Genomic DNA, 25,944 nt, shown 5'->3' with positions numbered 1-25,944 from the left:
TTAGCTATTGGGACACCGCAGTGGAAGGTACCCGGCCGAAATTTCTTTTCACAAAAGAACAAATTTGTTGGCGGCATTGAAGTTGGGCAAGTTGACACATGTGCCGTGCATGGCACATGTGTGTAATCTGATCGTACAACGCTTTGTGCATAAGTACACAGGCTTACAGGACGTCCTTCTTGTCTCTGTACTTAACTGCCAACAGCTCCTCTTGGCGCCGTGCTGAGATCTCCCCCCTTCGTAGCTGGGTGCGTGCAAGTTGTCCTGGGAAACCTGTGCTGTTCTTTTTAATTGTGCTGCAAGCTACTGTATCAAAACAGTACAGTAGCTTGAACAAAGGGACACTTGTATAAAAATTGTCAGTATACAAGTGGTACCCTTTGTTCATCAGGGGGAATATCAGGTCCTAGACAATCTTGCCACTGGTTCCCATATGTTCTGGGCAACCTGGAGGGTCAAGGTGGCTATCCTTTCCCTCGTACACCCGGAAGGCCTGAGTATACCCAGTCTCGCTATCACAGAGCTTATACAACTTTACACCATACCTAGAGCGCTTGGAAGGAACATACTGCTTGAATCCCAGCCTTCCCTTATACTTCATCAGGGATTCATCCACGCATATATTCCTTCCAGGTGTATAAGCCTCTGCAAACCTGGCAGCAAAGTGGGTAATCAGGGGGCGGATTTTATACAGCCTGTCAAACTGGGGATGCTCCCTAGGGGGACACAGGCTGTTGTCGCTGAAGTGCATGAAATGCAGAATCATTTCATACCTCTTCCTCGACATACATTGGGAGTAAATGGGGGTAGAGCAGATGGGGCTACTGCTCCAGTAGGAGCGGATGGAGGGCTTCTTTATGGTGCCCATCAGCGTAGTCAATGCCCAGAATCTTTTAAATTCTGGCACAGTGTGTATCTTTGCCAAACAAAAGTCCGGATTTGTAGTTCAGAATTGATGGGCATATAAATTAGTTTGGGCGACAATGTTCACCAATACAGGGATCCTTAGGACAGGTGTCAATCCATATCTGCCAAGTGACCCTATGTAGGGGGAACCGTCCCTATTCTGCTCTGTGTCAGTGTGTATCAGGGATCCTTAGGACAGGTGTCAATCCATATCTGCCAAGTGACCCTATGTAGGGGGAACAGTCTCTATTCTGCTCTGTGTCAGTGTGTATCATGGATCCTTAGGACAGGTGTCAATCCATATCTTCCAAGTGACCCTATGTAGGGGGAACAGTCTCTATTCTGCTTTGTGTCAGTGTGTATCAGGGATCCTTAGGACAGGTGTCAATCCATATCTTCCAAGTGACCCTATGTAGGGGGAACAGTCTCTATTCTGCTCTGTGTCAGTGTGTATCATGGATCCTTAGGATAGGTGTCAATCCATATCTGCCAAGTGACCCTATGTAGAGGGAACAGTACCTATTCTGCTCTGTGTCAGTGTGTATCAGGGTTTTTTAGGACAGGTGTCAATCCATATCTGCCAAGTGACCCTATGTAGGGGGAACAGTCCCTATTCTGCTCTGTGTCAGTGTGTATCATGGATCCTTAGGACAGGTGTCAATCCGTATCTTCCAAGTGACCCTATGTAGGGGGAACAGTCTCTATTCTGCTCTGTGTCAGTGTGTATCAGGGATCCTTAGGACAGGTGTCAATCCATATCTTCCAAATGACCCTATGTAGGGGGAACAGTCTCTATTCTGCTCTGTGTCAGTGTGTATCAGGGGCTTTGAGGACAGGTGTCAATCCATACCTGCCAAGTCACCCTATGTAAGGGGAACAGTCCCTATTCTGCTCTGTGTCAGTGTGTATCAGGGGTTTTGAGGACAGGTGTCAATCCATATCTGCCAAGTGACCCTATGTAGGGGGAACAGTCTCTATTCTGCTCTGTGTGAGGAGGAGGAACGGTAAATGAGTAGCTCGGCATCCAACCTTGTGCAAATGGGTTCTTTCATGCTGTCGTGCCTGTTGAGGGACCCTCGTATAAAAAGGCTGAAGGAGAACGACCTGTGCTGGGTGTCCACGCTACTAGACCCCCGGTCTCTATTCTGCTCTGTGTCAGTGTGTATCATGGTCTCTGAGGACGGGGAACAGTCTCTATTCTGCTCTGTGTCAGTGTGTATCAGGGGTTTTGAGGACAGGTGTCAATCCATATCTGCCAAGTGACCCTATGTAGGGGGAACAGTCTCTATTCTGCTCTGTGTGAGGAGGAGGAATGGTAAATGAGTAGCTCGGCATCCAACCTTGTGCAAATGGGTTCTTTCATGCTGTCGTGCCTGTTGAGGGACCCTCGTATAAAAAGGCTGAAGGAGAACGTCCTGTTCTGGGTGTCCACGCTACTAGACCCCCGGTATAAGCAGACAGTGGCGGAAATGTTACCGAATTACAAGTCGGAAAGGATGCAGCATTTGCAAAATAAATTAAAAAGTATGCTTTACACAGCGTATGAGGGTGATGTCACAGCACAACGGGAATCTAACAGGGGAAGAGGTGAAAGTGATCCTCCTCCTCCTCCCACGACCACGCCATATCTGCCAAGTGACCCTATGTAGGGGGAACAGTCTCTATTCTGCTCTTTGTCAGTGTGTATCATGGATCCTTAGGATAGGTGTCAATCCATACCTGCCAAGTGACCCTATGTAGGGGGAACAGTTCCTATTCTGCTCTGTGTCAGTGTGCATCAGGGGTTTTGAGGACAGGTGTCAATCCATATCTGCCAAGTGACCCTATGTAGGAGGAACAGTCCCTATTCTGCTCTGTGTCAGTGTGTATCAGGGATCCTTAGGACAGGTGTCAATCCATATTTTCCAAGTGACCCTATGGAGGGTGAACAGTCTCTATTCTGCTCTTTGTCAGTGTGTATCATGGATCCTTAGGATAGGTGTCAATCCATACCTGCCAAGTGACCCTATATAGGGGGAACAGTTCCTATTCTGCTCTGTGTCAGTGTGCATCAGGGGTTTTGAGGACAGGTGTCAATCCATATCTGCCAAGTGACCCTATGTAGGAGGAACAGTCCCTATTCTGCTCTGTGTCAGTGTGCATCATGGATCCTTAGGATAGGTGTCAATCCATATCTGCCAAGTGACCCTATGTAGGGGGAACAGTCCCTATTCTGCTCTGTGTCAGTGTGTATCAGGAGTTTTGAGGACAGGTGTCAATCCATATCTGCCAAGAGACCCTATGTAGGGGGAACAGTCTCTATTCTGCTCTGTGGGAGGAGGAGGAACGGGAAATGAGTAGCTCGGCATCCAACCTTGTGCAAATGGGGTCTTTCATGCTGTTGTGCCTGTTGAGGGACCCTTGTATAAAAAGGCTAAAGGAGAACAACCTGTTCTGGGTGTCCACGCTACTAGACCCCCGGTATAAGCAGACAGTGGCGGAAATGTTACCGAATTACAAGTCGGAAAGGATGCAGCATTTGCTAAATAAATTAAAAAGTATGCATTACACAGCGTATAAGGGTGATGTCACAGCACAACGGGAATCTAACAGGGGAAGAGATGAAAGTGATCCTCCTCCTCCTCCCACGACCACGCCATATCTGCCAAGTGACCCTATGTAGGGGCAACAGTCTCTATTCTGCTCTGTATCAGTGTGTTTTGAGGACAGGTGTCAATCCATATCTGCCAAGTGACCCTATGTAGGAGGAACAGTCCCTATTCTGCTCTGTGTCAGTGTGTATCAGGGGTTTTGAGGACAGGTGTCAATCCATATTTTCCAAGTGACCCTATGGAGGGGGAACAGTCTCTATTCTGCTCTTTGTCAGTGTGTATCATGGATCCTTAGGATAGGTGTCAATCCATACCTGCCAAGTGACCCTATGTAGGGGGAACTGTCCCTATTCTGCTCTGTGTCAGTGTGCATCAGGGGTTTTGAGGACAGGTGTCAATCCATATCTGCCAAGTGACCCTATGTAGGAGGAACAGTCCCTATTCTGCTCTGTGTCAGTGTGTATCAGGGGTTTTGAGGACAGGTGTCAATCTGTGTCAGTGTGTATCAGGGATCCTTAGGATAGGTGTCAATCCATATCTGCCAAGTGACCCTATGTAGGAGGAACAGTCCCTATTCTGCTCTGTGTCAGTGTGTATCAGGGGTTTTGAGGACAGGTGTCAATCTGTGTCAGTGTGTATCAGGGATCCTTAGGATAGGTGTCAATCCATATCTGCCAAGTGACCCTATGTAGGGGGAACAGTCTCTATTCTGCTCTGTGTGAGGAGGAGGAACGGTAAATGAGTAGCTCGGCATCCAACCTTGTGCAAATGGGGTCTTTCATGCTGTCCTGCCTGTTGAGGGACCCTCGTATAAAAAGGCTGAAGGAGAACGACCTGTACTGGGTGTTCACGCTACTAGACCCCCGGTATAAGCAGAAAGTGGCTGAAATGTTACCAAATTACAACAAGTCGGAAAGGATGCAGCATTTGCAAAATAAATTAAAAAGTATGCTTTACACAGCGTATAAGGGTGATGTCACAGCACAACGGGAATCTAACAGGGGAAGAGGTGAAAGTGATTCTCCTCCTCCCACGACCACGCCATATCTGCCAAGTGACCCTATGTAGGGGGAACAGTCCCTATTCTGCTCTGTGTCCGTGTGCATCAGGGGCTCAGAGGACAGGTGTCAATCCATATGTCAAGGTGTCAATATGTCATATGTCAGGTGTCAATCATTATCCATTGTGATTTAGGAATGTTAGGTGATTTCTGCCCTTTATGGATTAAAACCAGACTCTGCATCAACTGTGTAATTTTCCATGGGAGTTTTGCCATGGATCCCCCTGCGGCATGCCACAGTCCAGGTGTTAGTCCCCTTGAAACAACTTTTCCATCACTTTTGTGGCCAGAAAGAGTCCCTGTTGGTTTTAAAATTCGCCTGCCCATTGAAGTCAATGGCGGTTCACGCGGTGCGCCGGTTCGCGAACATTTGAGGAAGTTCGCGTTCGCCGTTCGCGAACCGAAAATTTCGGATTCGCGACATCACTATTGACCAGCCAAAACCCTAAGAGTGATGAATCCTTGTTTAATGTACCAGGAGTGTGGGCAGAGAGTAACCCACCAGGACTTGCTCGCAATTTCCCACCTATACGGATTGAACTAAAGCTTGGGGTTTATCCAGTGAGCCTAAGACAATAGCATATTCCACAAAAGGCAATGAAGAACATACAGTCTTATTTGGATAAGTTCATAAGGTATGGTATCCTAAAATTCTGTACTTCCCCCTGGAACACCCCATTGTTGCCTGTTCAAATGCCCGGGACAGATGAGTATCGCCCTGTGCAGGACTTGAGAGCAGTCAATGATGCGGTAGTAAGTATACATCCAGTTGTGCCCAATCCCTATAACCTGCTTGCTTTAATTCCGGGCGGGGCTACTTACTTCACAGTTTTGGACCTCAAAGAAGCCTTCTTTTGCCTACGAATTGCTACAGAAATGCTGTAACGGGCTCGAAACGCCAAATGACTTGGACAAGACTGCCCCAAGGGTTTAAAAATTCATCTACCCTATTTGGATCAGCATTAAGTCAGGACTTACTAGATTTCAAATCCATCCCAGGAGAATGTGTACTACTACAATACGTAGATGATTTGTTGATTGCGGCAGTTACAAGAAAGATATGTCAGCAAGCAACATATGATTTACTGCACATTCTTTGGAAGGCAGGATACAAGGTGTCCAGGAAGAAAGCCCAGTTGTGTCAGCCAACTGTCAAGTATCTGGGATTCCATATCTCTGAAGGTCAAAGGATATTGGGGCCAGAGAGAAAAGAAGCTGTATGCCAAATACCAACACCCAAGAATAGAAGACAAGTGCGAGAGTTCTTGGGGGCAGCAGGCTTCTGCAGGATATGGATTCACAGTTATGCGATATTGGCGAAACCCCTTTATGCAGCTATAAAAGGCACAGAACACAATCCCTTCCTGTGGACTATCGAACAGCAGAAGGCATTTGAGGATGTTAAGAAGGCATTGATGAGCGCCCTAGCATTAGGTCTACCTGATCATACACGTCCATTCTACTTATATGTACACGAGCAAAGAAAGATGGCTGTGGGAGTACTGACACAGTACTTGGGATCATGGCAATGACCTGTTGCATTTATGTCCAAACAACTGGATGCAGTGGTCAGTGGTCTTCCACCTTGTCTAAGGGCCGTAGCTGCCGCCGCCCTGCTGGTAGCCGAAGCTGATAAGTTCACTCTGGGTCAGGAACTCTACGTGCGAGTCCTGCACGCAGTACAGACGTTGCTAGACTATAAAGGCAATCATAGGTTTAGCAATAGCTGTATGACAAAGTATCAAGCTATGTTACGTGAGAACCCGAGAGTGCATCTTGAGACTGTCAATACCTTGAATCCAGCTACCCTTTTGCCACAACCTACTGAGAGTCAACATGATTGCCTGGAGGTGATGGATGAAGTGTTCTCAAGCAGACCGGACCTTCGTGATTTTCCCATCCAGAACCCCGATGTCCAGTACTATACGGACAGCAGTAGTTACGTGAAAGAAGGGATTCGCTACGCAGGATATGCAGTGACAACCATAGACAAGGTGATAGAAGCTCAGCCATTGTCAAAAGGAACATCGGCACAGAAGGCAGAATTAATCGCACTCACACGAGCGTTACAATTGGCTGAAGGATTGAGGGTGAACATCTACACGGACTCAAAGTATGCGTTTTTAACCACTCATGCCCATGGAGCCTTGTATAAAGAAAGAAGACTACTGAACTCAGAGGGCAGAGAAATCAAGTACGCAGCTGAGATATTACAACTATTGGAAGCCGTGTGGGAACCGAAAGAAGTTGGTATCATACATTGTCGTGATGTGGTGAAAGGAAATCGGATGGCAGATAATGCAGCCAAGCGTGCCTCTGAATCGGGACAACAGGAATATGTGGAGTGTATAGCTGCTCTCATACTGACCCCTCTGTCTCAATGGACTCCAATTTATACAGCTCAAGAAGAAGAGTGGTTAAAGACTGAAGCTGGAACATACTTGGAGAATAAGTGGTATCAGTTCGAAGATGGAAGGATAGTTATTCCAGCATCGCTAGCCGTAGAAATTGTCCAGAATTATCACAATGGGACACATTCCGGGAGAGAGAGTATGGAAGAATCTCTTAGGAAACATTTCTACATACCAAGATTGTCCAACTTGACTCAAGCCATTGTACGAAGATGCGTGTTATGTGCCAAAAACAACGCAAGGCAAGGTCCATTGAAACCACCGGGAGTCCAGTATATGGGAGGACTCCCTATGTCCGATCTCCAAATAGACTACACGGTAATGCCTAAATCCGGTGGACATCGTTACCTACTAGTAGTTGTGTGTACCTACTCAGGATGGGTAGAAGCATGTCCTACTCGTACAGAGAAAGCAGGAGAAGTTGTGCGATTTTTCTTGCGGGAAATAATACCCCGATATGGACTACCATGTTCTATAGGATTGGATAATGGTCCAGCCTTTGTTCACCAGTGCCTACAACAACTGACTCATATGCTCGGTATTAAGTGGAAACTTCATACGGCATATAGGCCTCAGAGTTCTGGGAAAGTGGAAAGGATGAACAGAACTATTAAGAACCAATTGGCAAAGATGTGTCAAGAAACTCAACTTAAATGGAATGTTCTTTTGCCAATAGCTCTGTTGCGCATTCGTAGTACACCTACCAGAAGGATGGGTCTCTCACCTTTTGAAATTATGTATGGGCGTCCACCTCCCGTACTTGGTAACTTAAGGGGGGAGGAGGTACAGAAATGGGTACAAGATAGGTTACCTGTGAATATTTATCCACCTGTCCATTCTTATCATCCAGGAGATCAAGTTTAGATAAATGAGTGGAACAGTGTACCGTTGGGGCCAACATGGAGGGGTCCTTATGTTGTTCTTTTTTCTACCCCAACAGCTATAAAGGTGGCAGAATTGACTCATTGTGGATTCATCTCTCCAGGGTTAAATCAGCAGCAGTAGATTCTTGGCAAGTTACACAAGATCCTGAGAATCCCTGCAAGATCCGGTTGAAGCGTGCAACTCAGTCGGAGTGACGAGGAACTATTGGGACTTCTAGAGTAATCATAGAGATCAGCAAGATGTGTTTTGATGGCCATAATAAAGCCTGACCACCTGCCTACGTTACATAGTCAGAGTGTCTTGAAGGGATCTCTGTGAAGAAAAGTGAGGATCAGGAGGACTCCATTCCCTGCAGCCCTCACAACCTGGAAGCTGAGGTGCCATCGCACGGTCGAAGAGTCAGGACAAAGATGTCAGGAGTGATGTGTTTGATTATGTATATATGTGTGTTTTTAATTATTCAGGAAGGTAGAGGTACCGACACACCAGGCTGTGAGGTTTGCATTAAGACTACGAATACAGGCAATCACATTTCCCAGACCCTTTTTTGGCATTCACAAGTGTAAAGGACATGTATCTAAGTGTAGATACTTAGGTATAGATTATAGTGTATGCCATTTAGGAGCAGGAGAACCTAAGTGTTCAGTCCAGAGTATCAACCCCGTCCAATTTGGTTGACTATTCGGAATGGAGACTGACAGGGGACCCTGATAAATAAGACCCTACTAGAAACCGTACATTCTTCAGGTGTTCTGCTATTTGATGCATGTAAGGCGATATCAGGTGGTAGAAAACCGTGGAATTTATGTGGTGATCTTAAATGGGAAAGAGCGTATGGGTCTAATGATAAGTATATTTGCCCCAGTAGTAAGTACAAATATATGGATCCAAAATGCCCAAATAAAGATTATAATTACTGTCCGTATTGGTCCTGTGTAGGGTGGGCAACCTGGGGACAGACAGTAGATAGGGATATGATTGTTACTAAGTTGCCTACCAAACCATATTGTAAGTCTATGGAGTGTAACCCAGTCCATATACTTATCAATGATCCAGAACTATTTATAGATAGGTTTGGGAACTTATTTGGGTTCCAGATATATGGAACAGGTTTGGATCCTGGGACAATATTATTTATAGTGATTGAGACCGATACTGTGGCAACCCACACTCATCAGGTCTTCCATTCCTTCTATGAGGAGATGAGTGTGGAAAATAAGATCCCCCATAACGTGAAGAACTTATTTATTGATTTAGCCGAGAGTATTGCTGGTAGTCTTAATGTAACCAACTGCTATGTGTGTGGAGGTCAATGGCCATGGGAAGCAAAGGAGGTAATGCATTCCGGTTCTGAGACAGTTGAACAGTTAATATCTTCTCAAACTGATTATCAAATGAGTGTTAGAGGTAAATCTGAGTGGCGATTAAAGACCTCCATTATAGGTTATGTTTGCATAGCAAGGAAAGGAATAATGTTTAATACATCTGTAGGAGAATTGACTTGTCTAGGGCAAAAAGCTTATGATGATGATACAAAAGATACAACTTGGTGGTCAGCTTCAAATGTCTCAGAACCACCTAATGCGTTTGCAATTTATACCAATTTAAAGGATGTGTGGTTTGACTTATCTGCTACATCTAGTTGGAAAGCTCCAGCAAATTTGTACTGGATCTGTGGTAAGAAAGCCTATTCGGAGTTACCACAGGACTGGGAAGGGGCATGTGTATTAGGTATGCTCAAACCATCCTTCTTCTTGTTGCCAATTGAAACAGGAGAGACTTTGGGAGTTAAGGTATATGATGTGAATCATAGGAAGAAAAGGGGACCCCTAGAGATAGGTACCTGGGAAGATAATGAGTGGCCTCCCCAGCGTATTATAGATTATTATGGGCCAGCTACGTGGGCAGAAGATGGTACTTTTGGATATAGAACCCCAATATACATGCTCAACCATATCATAAGGTTACAGGCAGTGGTTGAGATAATTACCAATGAAACATCGCAAGCGCTCAATCTCCTAGCAAAGCATAACACTAGGATGAGGACAGCCGTCTACCAAAATAGATTAGCCTTGGATTACCTTTTGGCAGTAGAGGGAGGTGTATGTGGGAAGTTTAATCTAAGCAATTGTTGTCTTCAAATAGATGATGAAGGGCAAGCAATAGCTGAGCTTACTAGTCATATGGTTAAACTAGCACATGTGCCTACTCAAGTATGGAAAGGGTATAATCCGAGTAGTTGGTTTGGTAATTGGTATGAGCAGCTTGGAGGACTCAAGGCATTGGTAGGTGGAGTCATGCTAATCTTGATGTTGTGCCTTCTCCTGCCATGTCTGATTCCTTTGGTAGTTAGGTCTGTGCAGAGCATTATAGAGAATATAGCAGAGAGAAAGGCCGCTGCACAGATAATGGCTGTTTACAGGTATGAGGCTCTAAATCAAGGAGAACATGTACAGGAAGAGGAATGCTGAGGGATTCGTATCTTTAGAGAGTCACAAAGTCTAGTCTGGTTTATGGCAACTTGAGGTGTAAGCAAACTCTGATTATGTGATGCATCTGGAATTATGAAATATCAGAAGCATCAAAGGGGGGAATGTGGTGGAATCTCGGTCAAAATAAATTTAGTAGGCCGAGATTGCCACGTGGTATGTGCACGTGCATATACTGATTTATCGGTCGGTTGGTTGCACGTGGCAACGATACAATCAGTAGAGTACGGAGCATGTGCAGGAATACAGGATATAGATAATTCCCCTCCTCCATTGTGCTGGGCAAGCCATGTGGTCAAACAGGAAGTTAGTCTTTGTTCTATTGATTGGTTAAGAGTACGTGTGGGTGGAGCTCGTTATGGGATGAGCTATATACCTATATAAGGTACCTACACTGTATGATCAGGGCTCAGACTTTGCTGTTTTTTGGTGACATTAGTCCCTCTGAGTCCTGGTCGGTGAATCGAATAAAGATCTCTTCCTTCCTGAAGAAACGTGTGTCCATCTCTCTGTGCTTGGCTTCCGTCAGTTTCTCCGGTATCATTATCAGTGTATAGATACTCAGTATTATTATACAGAGCGACATGTCTATTATCAGCGTATAGATACTCAGTATTATTATACAGAGCGACATGTTTATTATCAGCGTATAGATACTCAGTATCATTATACAGAGCGACATGTTTATTATCAGTGTATAGATACTCAGTATCATTATACAGAGCGACATGTTTATTATCAGTGTATAGATACTCAGTATTATTATACAGAGCGACATGTTTATTATCAGTGTATAGATACTCAGTATTATTATACAGAGCGACATGTTTATTATCAGTGTATAGATACTCAGTATTATTATACAGAGCGACATGTTTATTATCAGTGTATAGATACTCAATATCATTATACAGAGCGACATGTTTGTCAGTGTATAGATACTCGGTATTATTATACAGAGCGACATGTTTATTATCAGTGTATAGATACTCAGTAGCATTATACAGAGCGACATGCTTATTATCAGTGTATAGATACTCAGTATTATTATACAGACTAGTGACTACATTAGTATGTGGATACTGTGGTGTATACCAGCAGTTCCCTCTAGGGGAGCTTTGCACAATGCACAGTTTGTCCCTAACCAGCTCCTGTAGGAAGTGTGCAAGGCATGCTGGGATGGGTACACCCCCTTGATTTGCTCTCTTCCCAGTGTGTGTATGGAGTTGGGCCATGTTTGGGTGTATGTTACAGCAGGAATGTGTATATCAACAAAGGGATCGAACATAATATGTGACTTGTGATCAATAAATCCTGGCTGATTAATAGACGGTATGTTATTGTAAGTCAGCTATCATCAAACATAACAAGTACTCGGCATCATTATACAGAGCGACATGTTTATGATCAGTGTACAGATACTCAGTATTATTATACAGAGCGACATGTTTATTATCAGTGTATAGATACTCAGTATTATTATACAGAGCGACATGTTTATTATCGTGTATAGATACTCCGTATTATTATACAGAGCGACATGTCTATTATCAGCGTATAGATACTCAGTATTATTATACAGTGCGACATGTTTATTATCAGTGTATAGATACTCCGTATTATTATACAGAGCGACATGTCTATTATCAGCGTATAGATACTCAGTATTATTATACAGTGCGACATGTTTATTATCAGTGTATAGATACTCAGTATTATTATACAGAGCGACATGTTTATTATCAGTGTATAGATACTCAGTATTATTAAACAGACTAGTGACTACATTAGTATGTGGATACTGTGGTGTATACCAGCAGTTCCCTCTAGGGGAGCTTTGCACAATGCACAGTTTGTCCCTAACCAGCTCCTGTAGGAAGTGTGCAAGGCATGCTGGGAGGGATACACCCCCTTGATTTGCTCTCTTCCTAGTGTGTGCATGGAGTTCGGCCATGTTGGGTGTATGTTACAGCAGGAATGTGTATATCAACAAAGGGATCGAGCATAATATGTGACTTGTGATCAATAAATCCTGGCTGATTAATAGACGGTATGTTATTGTAAGTCAGCTATCATCAAACATAACAGGTACTCGATATCATTATACAGAGCAACATGTTTATTATCAGGGTATAGATACTCAGTATTATTATACAGAGCGACATGTTTATTATCAGTGTATAGATACTCAGTATTATTATACAGAGCGACATGTTTATTATCAGTGTATAGATACTCAGTATTATTATACAGAGCGACATGTTTATTATCAGTGTATAGATACTCAGTATTATTATACAGAGCGACATGTTTATTATCAGTGTATAGATACTCAATATCATTATACAGAGCGACATGTTTGTCAGTGTATAGATACTCGGTATTATTATACAGAGCGACATGTTTATTATCAGTGTATAGATACTCAGTATTATTATACAGGGCGACATGTTTATTATTAGTGTATAGGTACTCAGTATTATTATACAGAGCGACATGTTTATTATCAGTGTATAGATACTCAGTATTATTATACAGAGCGACATGTTTATTATCAGTGTATAGATACTCAGTAGCATTATACAGAGCGACATGCTTATTATCAGTGTATAGATACTCAGTATTATTATACAGACTAGTGACTACATTAGTATGTGGATACTGTGGTGTATACCAGCAGTTCCCTCTAGGGGAGCTTTGCACAATGCACAGTTTGTCCCTAACCAGCTACTGTAGGAAGTGTGCAAGGCATGCTGGGATGGGTACACCCCCTTGATTTGCTCTCTTCCTAGTGTGTGCATTTAGTTCGGCCATGTTGGGTGTATGTTACAGCAGTAATGTGTATATCAACAAAGGGATCGAGCATAATATGTGACTTGTGATCAATAAATCCTGGCTGATTGATAGACGGTATGTTATTGTAAGTCAGCTATCATCAAACATAACAGGTACTCGGCATCATTATACAGAGCGACATGTTTATGATCAGTGTACAGATACTCAGTATTATTATACAGAGCGACATGTTTATATCTGGGTATTGATACTCAGTATTATTATACAGAGCAACATGTTTATTATCAGTGTATAGATACTCAGTATTATTATATAGAGCGACATGTTTATTATCAGTGTATAGATACTCAGTATTATTATACAGACTAGTGACTACATTAGTATGTGGATACTGTGGTGTATACCAGCAGTTCCCTCTAGGGGAGCTTTGCACAATGCACAGTTTGTCCCTAACCAGCTACTGTAGGAAGTGTGCAAGGCATGCTGGGAGGGATACACCCCCTTGATTTGCTCTCTTCCTAGTGTGTGCATGGAGTTCGGCCATGTTGGGTGTATGTTCCAGCAGGAATGTGTATATCAACAAAGGGATCGAACAGAATATGTGACTTGTAAACAATAAATCCTGGCTGATTGATAGACGGTATGTTATTGTAAGTCAGCTATTATCAAACATAACAGCTACTCGATATCATTATACAGAGCGACATGTTTATTATCAGGGTATAGATACTCAGTATTATTATACAGAGCGACGTGTTTATTATCAGTGTATAGATACTCAGTATTATTATACAGAGCGACGTGTTTATTATCATTGTATAGATACTTAGTATTATTATACAGAGCGACATGTTTATGATCAGTGTATAGATACTCAGTATCATTATACAGAGCGACATGTTTATTATCAGTGTATAGATACTCAGTATTATTATACAGAGCGACATGTTTATTATCAGTGTATAGATACTCAGTATTATTATACAGAGCGACGTGTTTATTATCAGTGTATAGATACTCAGTATCATTATACAGAGCGACATGTTTGTCAGTGTATAGATACTCGGTATTATTATACAGAGCGACGTGTTTATTATCAGTGTATAGATACTCAGTATTATTATACAGAGCAATGTGTTTATTATCAGTGTATAGATACTCAGTATCATTATACAGAGCGACATGTTTATTATCAGGGTATAGATACTCAGTATTATTATACAGAGCGACATGTTTATTATCAGTGTATAGATACTCAGTATTATTATACAGAGCGACATGTTTATTATCAGTGTATAGATACTCAGTATTATTATACAGAGCGACGTGTTTATTATCAGTGTATAGATACTCAGTATCATTATACCGAGCGACATGTTTGTCAGTGTATAGATACTCGGTATTATTATACAGAGCGACATGTTTATTATCAGTGTATAGATACTCAGTATTATTATACAGAGCGACATGTTTATTATCAGTGTATAGATACTCAGTATTATTATACAGAGCGACATGTTTATTATCAGTGTATAGATACTCAGTATTATTATACAGAGCGACATGTTTATTATCAGTGTATAGATACTCAGTATTATTATACAGAGCAACGTGTTTATTATCAGTGTATAGATACTCACTATCATTATACAGAGCGACATGTTTGTCAGTGTATAGATACTCAGTATTATTATACATAGCGACATGTTTGTCAGTGTATAGATACTCAGTATTATTATACAGAGCGACATGTTTATTATCAGTGTATAGATGCTCAGTATTATTATACAGAGCGACAAGTTTAATATCAGTGTATAGATACTCAGTATTATTATACAGAGCGATGTGTTTATTATCAGTGTATAGATACTCAGTATTATTATACAGAGCGACATGTTTATTATCAGTGTATAGATGCTCAGTATTATTATACAGAGCGACAAGTTTAATATCAGTGTATAGATACTCAGTATTATTATACAGAGCGATGTGTTTATTATCAGTATATAGATACTCAGTATTATTATACAGAGCGACATGTTTATTATCAGTGTATAGATACTCACTATTATTATACAGAGCAACGTGTTTATTATCAGTGTATAGATACTCAATATCATTATACAGAGCGACATGTTTGTCAGTGTATAGATACTCAGTATTATTATACAGAGCGACATGTGTATTATCAGTGTATAGATACTCAGTATTATTATACAGAGCGATGTGTTTATTATCAGTATATAGATACTCAGTATTATTATACAGAGCGACATGTTTATTATCAGTGTATAGATACTCAGTATCATTATACAGAGCGACATGCTTATTATCAGTGTATAGATACTCAGTATTATTATACAGAGCGACCTGTTTATTATCAGTGTATAGATACTCAGTATTATTATACAGACTAGTGACTATATTAGTATATGGATACTGTGGTCCAGCAGTTCCCTCTAGGGGAGCTTTGTACAATGCACAGTTTGTCCCTAACCAGCTACTGTAGGAAGTGTGCAAGGCATGCTGGGATGGGTACACCCCCTTGATTTGCTCTCTTCCTAGTGTGTGCATTTAGTTCGGCCATGTTGGGTGTATGTTCCAGCAGGAATGTGTATATCAACAAAGGGATCGAACAGAATATGTGACTTGTGATCAATAAATCCTGGCTGATTGATAGACGGTATGTTATTGTAAGTCAGCTATTATCAAACATAACAGGTACTCGATATCATTATACAGAGCGACATGTTTATTATCAGGGTATAGATACTCAGTATTATTATACAGAGCTACATGTTTATTATCAGTGTATAGATACTCAGTATTATTATACAGAGCCACATATTTATTATCAGTGTATAGATACTCAGTATTATTATACAGAGCGACATGTTTATTATCAGTGTATAGATACTCGGTATTATTATACAGAGCGACATGTTTATTATCAGTGTATAGATACTCAGTATATTTATACAGAGCGACATGTTTATTATCAATGTATAGATACTCAGTATTATTATACAGGGCGACATGTTTATTATCAGCGTATACTCAGTATTATTATACAGAGCGACGTGTTTATTATCAGCGTATAGATACTCAGTATTATTATACAGAGCGACATGTTTGTCAGTGTATAGATACTCAGTATTATTATACAGAGCGACATGTTTGTCAGTGTATAGATACTCAGTATTATTATACAGAGCGACATGTTTGTCAGTGTATAGATACTCAGTATTATTATACAGAGCGACATGTTTGTCAGTGTATAGATACTCAGTATTATTATACAGAGCGACATGTTTATTATTAATATATAGATACTCAGTATTATTATACAGAGCGACATGTTTGTCAGTGTATAGATACTCAGTATTATTATACAGAGCGACATGTTTGTCAGTGTATAGATACTCAGTATTATTATACAGAGCGACATGTTTATTATCATTGTATAGATACTCAGTATTATTATACAGAGCGACATGTTTATCATCAGTGTATAGATACTCAGTATTATTATACAGAGCGACTGTAGCGGAGTAGAGGTATTATCCAAGGTATCTCCGCCGGTAGACAGGAAAGGTAATCCAAGACATTTACAAGACAGGTAGCGTAGTTACAATTCCTTCCCTCCAAGAACTAGACGACACAAAGCTTGGAGGTCAAGTAACAATTTTTATTTCCGGCTCCAGGAGTTAACTGCCTACTGTCAACTTTTAAATGTTCTGCAATGCAGTAATACATATATACATATTGTACATATATGTACATACATATTAACGAAAATACAGTTTTAAAGATGGCTGCTGCTGCCACAATGCTCCCCCAGAACCAAGTCGGCATACACAGTCTGATCCCAACGGATCGGCTTGGGGATGTCCGGAGGAGTACCCACAGATCACTTGTCCAGTTCCGTTTGTCGGGATAACCCGTCGGCATTTCCATTTAGCTTTCCCGCGCGATACTGGATGGTAAAATCAAATGGCTGCAGCGCTAAACTCTAGCGCAGCAGCTTGGCATTGTCTCCTGACACCCGGTTCAGCCAGACCAACGGGTTGTGATCCGTGAGTAGCGAAAAAGTTTGTCCATATAGGGCAGCAGATGAGGTTTTGGAAGCCATAACGTTTATTATATAGCTCCTCTCGATCATGGCTCCCAATCAGGAAAAGTATCTTCTGCTTACAAGTTCCTTTGCTCCAAACATTTAAAAAAGGGTCTCTCACATTTCAGCCCCTGAAGGAGTTCCAGGGACCACCAAAAGGGAAACATGATGTTCCTGAGGGAAGTCCCATCTGTCGGAGCAAAGCTGGTCTTCACAAATATACACACCTCAGGTCTCCAGGGGAAGTGATGGTGTTACACTGCGGACATAACTTCTTAGCGCCCAGGGTACGCAGCCAACATTGCTCGCAGTGGACGGGCCAACACTGAATGGACGTCAGGGGCATTGTGTAGGAATCCATGCAGATGAGGCATTTGTAGCGGTCCCCCCGGGACAACTGCCGTTCTAACTCACGGATACGAGCCTTTAGGGCTTCAAACGTCGTCACAGCAGACTCTTCTGTGATTTTCTCTATGTCACTGTTTTTGCATGTTTTTTGCATGGATTCCTGTTTACTGCTCTCTCCGTTACTTGTTGATGGCATTTCATCACTGGCCCATTTGGAAAATTCTATTGTTATCCGGGTACTTGGCGTGCCACCATTTAACACTGCCCCCCGAAGAGCCTCTCTCTCTTTGGCTTCTCCCGGCTCTTCTCCTGTGCATGGGATAATGTCTGCTTCCGTGTACTGTGCCTTGCCATATTCTAGAGTGTCATCTCCGTTAACGTCAAGATCAGCGTCACTGTCGTGATTTTCTTTGCTGCTACATATTATAAAACCGGACCCACAGAGCCCTCCTTCCAAAAGAGTTGTAGCACGTATCCTTTTCTGGCCGCACCATTCATATTCTTCAAACCGGTGTCCGTTCTCATTTTCAATATCTATAGAGTCATCTTCATTCATACAGCTTTCTCTCTGTCCCTCGTCTTGCTTTCTTCGTTTCATTTTTCAAATCCGAGCATTCAGTCTGGTCTGTCTGTTAGTCCATATAGGGCTGCAGCCTCAGGAAGGTCTGAGCCTGAGTCGGTGGGTGGTGCCGTGGTGCGAGCCTGTTGACGGGTGACGACTGGGTAAGCCTCTTGTGGGGTTGGTCGTGTAACAAAAGCGGAGGTTAGCTCCCCCAAGTCATTCCCCAAAATAACATCCGCAGGCAAGTCCTGCATCATCCCCACTTCCACTTGACCTGCCCCTGCTCCCCAATTCAAATGTAGTTTGGCAGTGGGGACCTTGTAAATGGCTCCCCCTGCCACCCGTACTGCTATACAGTCTCCCATGAGATGTTCCTTTGCCACTAGGTGGTTCCGGACCAAAGTGATGGTGGCCCCGGAATCTCTCAACCCTTCCATCCGCTTTCCTTCGATATGGACCACTTGTCGATGACCTTGGCGGTTGTCAGAAAGACTTTGTATGCCAGAGACTGAATGGGCCATTCGTGAGATCGGAGAGCTATTCGCATGGATAATGCGCTCTGAACCGAGCTACCTAATGATGGGTGGAATGTGGGGGATTCCTAGTGAAATATTATAATTGTATATTTTATACTGTTTTCTTTTATGGTTATTCCACGTGGGATTTTGGGCTCTTGGGGATAATCGAGGCATTCATTCGAGGTATTTCAAAAGATACAGTATGTTGTTATTGGCTGAATGTATATTTTGTCCCGACATGCCACTCGGTCCAGAGGGGGTTGTCCTTGGACCGAGGATGTTTGCATAAATACCGCTGTACTGTGTCAGTAAAGCCAGTTCTTATTTTGACCCTCAAATTGCAGCCTCGACTCGTTTTGTGGGAACAGGGTATCCTAGCTAGGCTATAGCTAGGGGGAGATTCTACACTTACAGGTCTCTACCGATTGCAGCTCCGTTCGACTCTTTGTGTTCGGGAACCAGGACATCCAAACGATCAAACCTCCTGCTAGCCCGGAGGCAATCGTAACATCAACTAACAATTTTTATTTCCGGCTCCAGGAGTTAACTGCCAACTGTCAACTTTTAAATGTTCTGCAATGCAGTAATAGCAAGACGCCATAGACCTGCAATACATTACACACGCATACCCTTGGTTCTTAAAGTGGTACATACATATTAACGAAAATACAGTTTTAAAGATGGCTGCTGCTGCCACAGTGACATATTTATTATCAGCGTATAGATACTCGCCATTATTATACAGAGCGATATGTTTATTATCAGTGTATAGATACTCTGTATTATTATACAGAGCCACATGTTTATTATCAGTGTATAGATACTCAGTATTATTATACAGAGCGACATGTTTATTATCAGTGCATATTATTATGATATTTATAGAGCTCCATCAAATTCAGCAGTGCTTTACAATGGGTGGACGAACAGACATGTAGTTGTAACCAGACAAGTTGGACACACAGGAACCGAGGGGTTGAGGGCCCTGCTCAATGAGCTTACATGCTAGAGGGAGGAGGGTAAAATGACACAAAAAGGTAAGGATAGTATTACAGATACTCAGTATAATTATACAGAGCGACATGTCTATTATCAGTGTATAGATACTCAGTATTATTATACAGAGCGACATGTTTATTATCAGCGTATAGATACTCGGTATTATTATACAGAGCGACATGTTTATTATCAACGTATAGATACTCCGTATTATTATACAGTATAGTGACTACATTATTATGTGGGTACTGTGGTGTATACCAGCAGTTCCCTCTAGGGGAGCTTTGCACAATGCACAGTTTGTCCCTAACCAGCTCTTGTAGGAAGTGTGCAAGTCATGCTGGGATGGATACACCCCCTAGATTTGCTCTCTTCCCAGTGTGTGCATGGAGTTCGGCCATGTTGGGTGTATGATACAGCAGGAATGTGGATATCAACAAAGGGATCGAACATAATATGTGACTTGTGATCAATAAATCCTGGCTGATTGATAGACGGTATATTATTGTAAGTCAGCTATCATCAAACATAACAGGTACTCGAAATCATTATACAGAGCAACATTTATTATCAGTGTATAGATACTCTGTATTATTATACAGAGCGACATGTTTATCATCAGTGTATAGGTACTCGATATTATTATACAGAGCTTCATGTTTATTATCAGTGCATAGATAATCAGTATTATTATACAGACTAGTGACTACATTAGTATATGGATACTGTGGTGTATCTCAGCTGTTCCCTCTGGGGGAACTTTGCACAATGCACAGTTTGTCCTTGACCAGCTCCTGTTATGTGTATGTATATATGTGCATGTATATGTGTGTGTGTGTGTGATGAAAATATTGTCAGTTTTTCTAAATATGGTAAACAAAAAATAATTTAAAGACATATTAATAATTTAAAGACATATTAACTCATTAACTCCCAGTAGCACCAGCAGGTCAAAACAGGTATCTACTACAAAGAGTAGCAGATACTTGGCACAGCCTTCCATTGGCAGAGGTAGGGGAGGATAACTGTGAAATTATGTCCTGCATGTGTTTAGAATAGAATATATGTGATATACACAGAATCTGTAATTTGTTCCTCTAGCATAAATGCAGATACGTGAGGCTGTATGGACTAAATCTAGTTTAGCAAAGCAAATTCATTAAAAAGGAGTCTACACAATTTTGCTAATAAAGGGGTTAATGCACACAAAATACTTGATTTCTTCGCAATCACCATGACACCTGATGGTCGTTGTGGCAAACACAGCCACTGTATGTTGTCCTTTATGTATATATCCTGTTATTGCATGTGTATACCCCTTTAAAAGAACCAAGCGTATGTATTATGTGTAATCTGGTTCAGGGGAACGATAGCGTTCGTATGCTGCTGGCATTCAAAAAAACGCCAGCATTCATACAATCGTTTCACGAACGGTGAATTTTAACACCATTCGTGAAACGAACAAACTACCGAATGGAGACCACACACAGGAGGTTGTGTGGCTCCTATTAAGGATTGCAACATTGTTGCAATCGGTAATTAAGAGGATTCAGGGTGGCCGTTGTTCGGCTACCGACCACGCGGCGGTCGGCCATCTTGGATCCTTTGTTAGCCCAGCGGTATTTGGTCGTCGAGCGCCTGGAACTAAAATCGGCTACTCGGCGGCACGAATACCACTGTACTTCCAAGCCGTTCGGGAGCCCCGGTCCTTCGGTAATGTGTTTCTATGGAGTCATTCGGTAGTTTGAAGGGAACTTAGAAAATATGTGTATTTCGTGCGGCGTTCGGTTATTTAAGCTGGGATCTGAGCGGCACTTTCACGAAATGTGCGCTCAGACCCCAGCTATCTATCAAACGTCCATTCGTTTAAATCTAACGAATAATATCCAAGTTATGTATTTTTATGTGAAATATTGGTTCTGCTGCACGAGGGGATAATCCACTTAACTGTATATTCTAGTGGGAGTGTCCCTCTCGTTCAGCAGTGTATTATGGGAGAAATGTACAGGTTGTTAAGTTCCCCATGTAGTCCCCTACTGTACAACCCCTGGAATGTCTGTAGGGAAACCCCTTGCATGGGGAATCCCATAAATACTGTGACCTGTGAATAAAGAACTCAGTTGACTCTCAACCTATGTTTCGTCTAGTTCTTGGGAGGGAAGGATTTCTACACGCTAACGGGATTATTGTATGCTGTACCTGTCTATGTGGATTAATCCCTGCTTTTCCTGTCTACCAGTGGAGACCTTGTGGATTATACTACCTCTCCGCTACAGTCGTATTTCTTATCTATGTCTTTCTTATGTTTCTATGTTTCTATTGTGTAAATATTGTCTATTTTTTTCTAAGTATAGCAAACAATAATTTATTGTGACCGATTTCCTTTAACTCCAAGTATTTTTCTTTTAGGTGTATTTGTCAGAAGAGGTGACGAGAACAGAAATACATGAAGCAAAGCTATGACGAAATCTTTTAATAACAGAAGCAAGGAGTCCAACTCTAATAAATCAAGCATTTTCTCAGATACCTATATGTTCTCAAAGGTGACAGTAAACATAAACCCCAAACCTTTCTCATGTTCGGAATGTGGAAAATGTTTTGTAACTACTGCAGAGTTTGTCAGTCATCAGAGAACTCACACAAGAGAGAAGCTATTTTCATGTTCTGAATGTGTAAAACATTTTTTCACCTACCCAGAGCTTGTCTGTCATCAGAGAACTCACACAGGAGAAAAGCCCTTCTCATGTTCTGAATGTGGAAAATGTTTTGGGCGACCTTCACATCTTGTTACACATCAGAGAACTCACACAGGAGAGAAACCATTCTCATGTTCTGAATGTGGAAAATGTTTTGGGCGACATTCAAATCTTGTTACACATCAGATAATTCACACAGGAGAGAAACCCTTCTCATGTTCTGAATGTGGAAAATGTTTTGGGCAACATTCACATCTTGTTACACATCAGATAATTCACACAGGAGAGAAACCCTTCTCATGTTCTGAATGTGGAAAATGTTTTGGGCGACATTCAAATCTTGTTACACATCTGATAATTCACACAGGAGAGAAACCCTTCTCATGTTCTGAATGTGGAAAATGTTTTGGTCAACATTCAAATCTTGTTACACATCAGAAAACTCACACAGGAGAGAAACCATTCTCATGTTCTAATTGTGGAAAATGCTTTGGGCAGCATTCAAAATATGTTATTCATCAGAGAACTCACACAGGAGAGAAACCATTCTCATGTTCTGAATGTGGAAAATGTTTTGGGCAACATTCAAATCTTGTTACACATCAGATAATTCACACAGGAGAGAAACCCTTCTCATGTTCTGAATGCGGAAAATGTTTTGGATACCGTTCAAAGCTTGTTACACATCAGAGAACTCACACAGGAGAGAAACCATTCTCATGTTCTGAATGCGGAAAATGCTTTGGGCAGCATTCAGAATATGTTGTTCATCAGAGAACTCACACAGGAGAGAAACCCTTCTCATGTTCTGAATGCGGAAAATGTTTTGGATACCGTTCAAAGCTTGTTACACATCAGAGAACTCACACAGGAGAGAAACCCTTCTCATGTTCTGAATGCGGAAAATGCTTTGGGCAGCATTCAGAATATGTTATTCATCAGAGAACTCACACAGGAGAGAAACCATTCTCATGTTCTGAATGTGGAAAATGTTTTGGGCAACATTCAAATCTTGTTACACATCAGATAATTCACACAGGAGAGAAACCCTTCTCATGTTCTGAATGCGGAAAATGTTTTGGGCGACATCAGGAACTTGTCCGTCATCAGAGAACTCACACAGGAGAAAAACCCTTCTCATGTTCTGAATGTGGAAAATGTTTTGGGCAACATTCAAATCTTGTTGCACATCAGAGAACTCACACAGGAGAGAAACCATTCTCATGTTCTGAATGTGGAAAATGTTTTGGTCAACATTCAAATCTTGTTACACATCAGAAAACTCACACAGGAGAGAAGCCCTTCTCATGTTCTGAATGTGGAAAATGTTTTGGGCGACATTCAAATCTTGTTACACATCAGAGAACTCACACAGGAGAGAAACCATTCTCATGTTCTGAATGTGGAAAATGTTTTGGGCGACATTCAAATCTTGTTACACATCAGAGAACTCACACCACAGAGAAGTCTTTCTAATGTAGTAAATGTGGGGAATGTTTTGCCAGTAAATCAGAGCTTTAAATAAACAAAAGAACATAGAGGCAAAACCACTATAAAATGCACAGCATCCTGAGTTGAAAGATAAAAATAACTTACACTTAACAGTATCAGGCAATGTGCACTAGTACAGGAATACAGTTTCTAAAAGGAAATTGATAAAACATACATAGTGTAATCTATTACAATACAATGGGTGTGTATATGGTTTCACTCACAAGTATGGAGCCGTGCCAGGCTCTATGTAAATAGCCTCAGGGGGCCAGTACTGGCTTCGGTAGGTGTCCACAGGCAAGACAGGCAGAATACATTTTAAAAATGTATTTATTGGAAAATTAAAAGTTGGACATATAAAAATCAGTGTGTAATGCACAAATAAATATACACTACCGCATAATGTCCTTGTAATATAGCAATAAAAAAATTACACCAAATAAAGGCAGTGCCATGTTGATAGATGCTCTGTGTTCACAATTTATGTGGTTTAGATGATTGCTAAACTGAGTCACCTGCCGGTCGAATGCATTACTTCCGGGTTGTGGTCACTTCTTGTTCCTGGCGTTGTAATGACGTCAGCTCCGGCTCTTGTGTAACTGATCTTTCAAATAGGAAGTGCAGCAGTGTCCATATTGGAAATGGGTACATTTGCCCTTATCTGGCGTGATGCAATATCTACAGTGTTCTGTGGACTTAGAAACACTTAAATCAGGTATTACAGACATGTAAAAAAAAAAAAATATATGATAAAATAACCAATAAACCAATGCATCTCACACAGGTGAAGTGATTTTATAATGCATCAATGGATTAATATGGGAATAAAATATCTTGTATTGTGAAATATTTTTTTTCATGCTCACACAATAAATAGTAAATTTGATAGTAGCAGTCAATGTCCTTCTGATGCATTGGTATTATGGCACCCTCATGCTATCGCCCTTTGGTGCCTAACCTGCATATGGTTCTTGTTCAGATAGATTGATGAAGGCCCACTGTTATTATAACCTTTGACCCGCCATTGCAAGCCAGACTCCCATATGCATTAAGAATGTATTCATTTAAACATAAATAGTAAAATCATTTGTGTAAATTATATTTTACCCCCAAGTATTACCATTTATTTAAATACACAAAAACAAGTCTTGCGCTCAAACTCCCACTACTTTTGGGTTGCAGCAACGACCATAGCACACATAGCAGCCCCAATACATACAGTAAAAACCAAAGGAAAACAAGTTAACCATTTTTATAATGCATGGCTTTAATCATAGATTGGACAGAATAGTTGTTAAGCCACAACCTTTTTTACACATTTTAAAGGTTTAAATAACTTTATCTTTATGTGTACGCCTCCTAATTGCATACTTAGACAAATTTTTATATCAAGCCTGTGTTGCCACAACAGCAGGCACACGCATAATATCATTTTTATTTTATAATATGGAGCAGAAATGGTAGGCGTAGTATTGTTTTTAAAGTATATGACATAGGCACCTGCCTGGTCTATATATGCTTACAGTTATGGCATGCTAACAATAGAAAGAAAAAGTGATGGTCGCTTAACAGAACCAAAACATTGCAAAATACAAGAGATGAAAGTGTTAAGATTATTGTTAACCTGCTAACCTGCATCCGGCGGGGGAGATCGATTGAGCATGCGCGGCCGACGGTGGGTTGAGACCTAATGAGCATGTGCGGCAATGCCGTGCACGCGCATTAGACATCCCCATAGGAAAGCATTGAATGCTTTCCTATGGGGATTTTAGCAATGCTGGAGGTCCTCACATAGCTGTGCTATAAACCAGGAAGTGCCCTCTAGTGGCTGTCTAATAGACAGCCACTAGAGGAGCAGTTAACCCTGCAATGTAAATATTGCAGTTTATGAAAACTGCAATATTTGCAGTTGCAGGGTTAAGGGTAGTTGGAGTTGGCACCCAGACCACTCCAATGGCATAAGTGGTCTGGGTGCCTGGAGTGTGTTTAAGCTAGATAACTGAAGAAGCTGGCATGAGGTCCCCGTCTACTAAGTGATAAGTGATTTACCAATTATCAACAAAACAGTTGTGAGGAGA

The 25,944-nt window shown here is 41.5% G+C and overlaps 1 protein-coding gene and 1 pseudogene across 1 annotated transcript; one reads left to right on the top strand and one right to left on the bottom strand.

Moving 5' to 3' along the window:
• Window positions 1-17,273: 17,273 nt before the first annotated feature.
• LOC134601615 (E3 ubiquitin-protein ligase RNF220-like) lies at window positions 17,274-18,228 on the bottom strand. Its single transcript, XM_063446137.1, has one exon. The coding sequence runs from the start codon at window positions 18,196-18,198 to the stop codon at window positions 17,464-17,466; it is 735 nt and encodes a 244-aa protein (XP_063302207.1). The 5' UTR covers window positions 18,199-18,228; the 3' UTR covers window positions 17,274-17,463.
• A 3,910-nt stretch (window positions 18,229-22,138) lies between these two features.
• On the top strand, window positions 22,139-23,896 carry LOC134565658 (oocyte zinc finger protein XlCOF7.1-like; annotated as a pseudogene).
• Window positions 23,897-25,944: the final 2,048 nt, after the last annotated feature.

This window comes from Pelobates fuscus, chromosome 1 (assembly GCF_036172605.1).
Source record: "Pelobates fuscus isolate aPelFus1 chromosome 1, aPelFus1.pri, whole genome shotgun sequence".
Taxonomy (NCBI): domain Eukaryota; kingdom Metazoa; phylum Chordata; class Amphibia; order Anura; family Pelobatidae; genus Pelobates; species Pelobates fuscus.
The sequence above is the reverse complement of the archived record's forward strand: the minus strand, read 5'-3'. Positions and strand labels throughout refer to the sequence as shown.

What these genes read in the sequence shown, in the direction of transcription:
- LOC134601615 (XM_063446137.1), bottom strand. Translation starts at nt 18,198, where the DNA reads ATGAAACGAAGAAAGCAAGACGAGGGACAGAGAGAAAGCTGTATGAAT.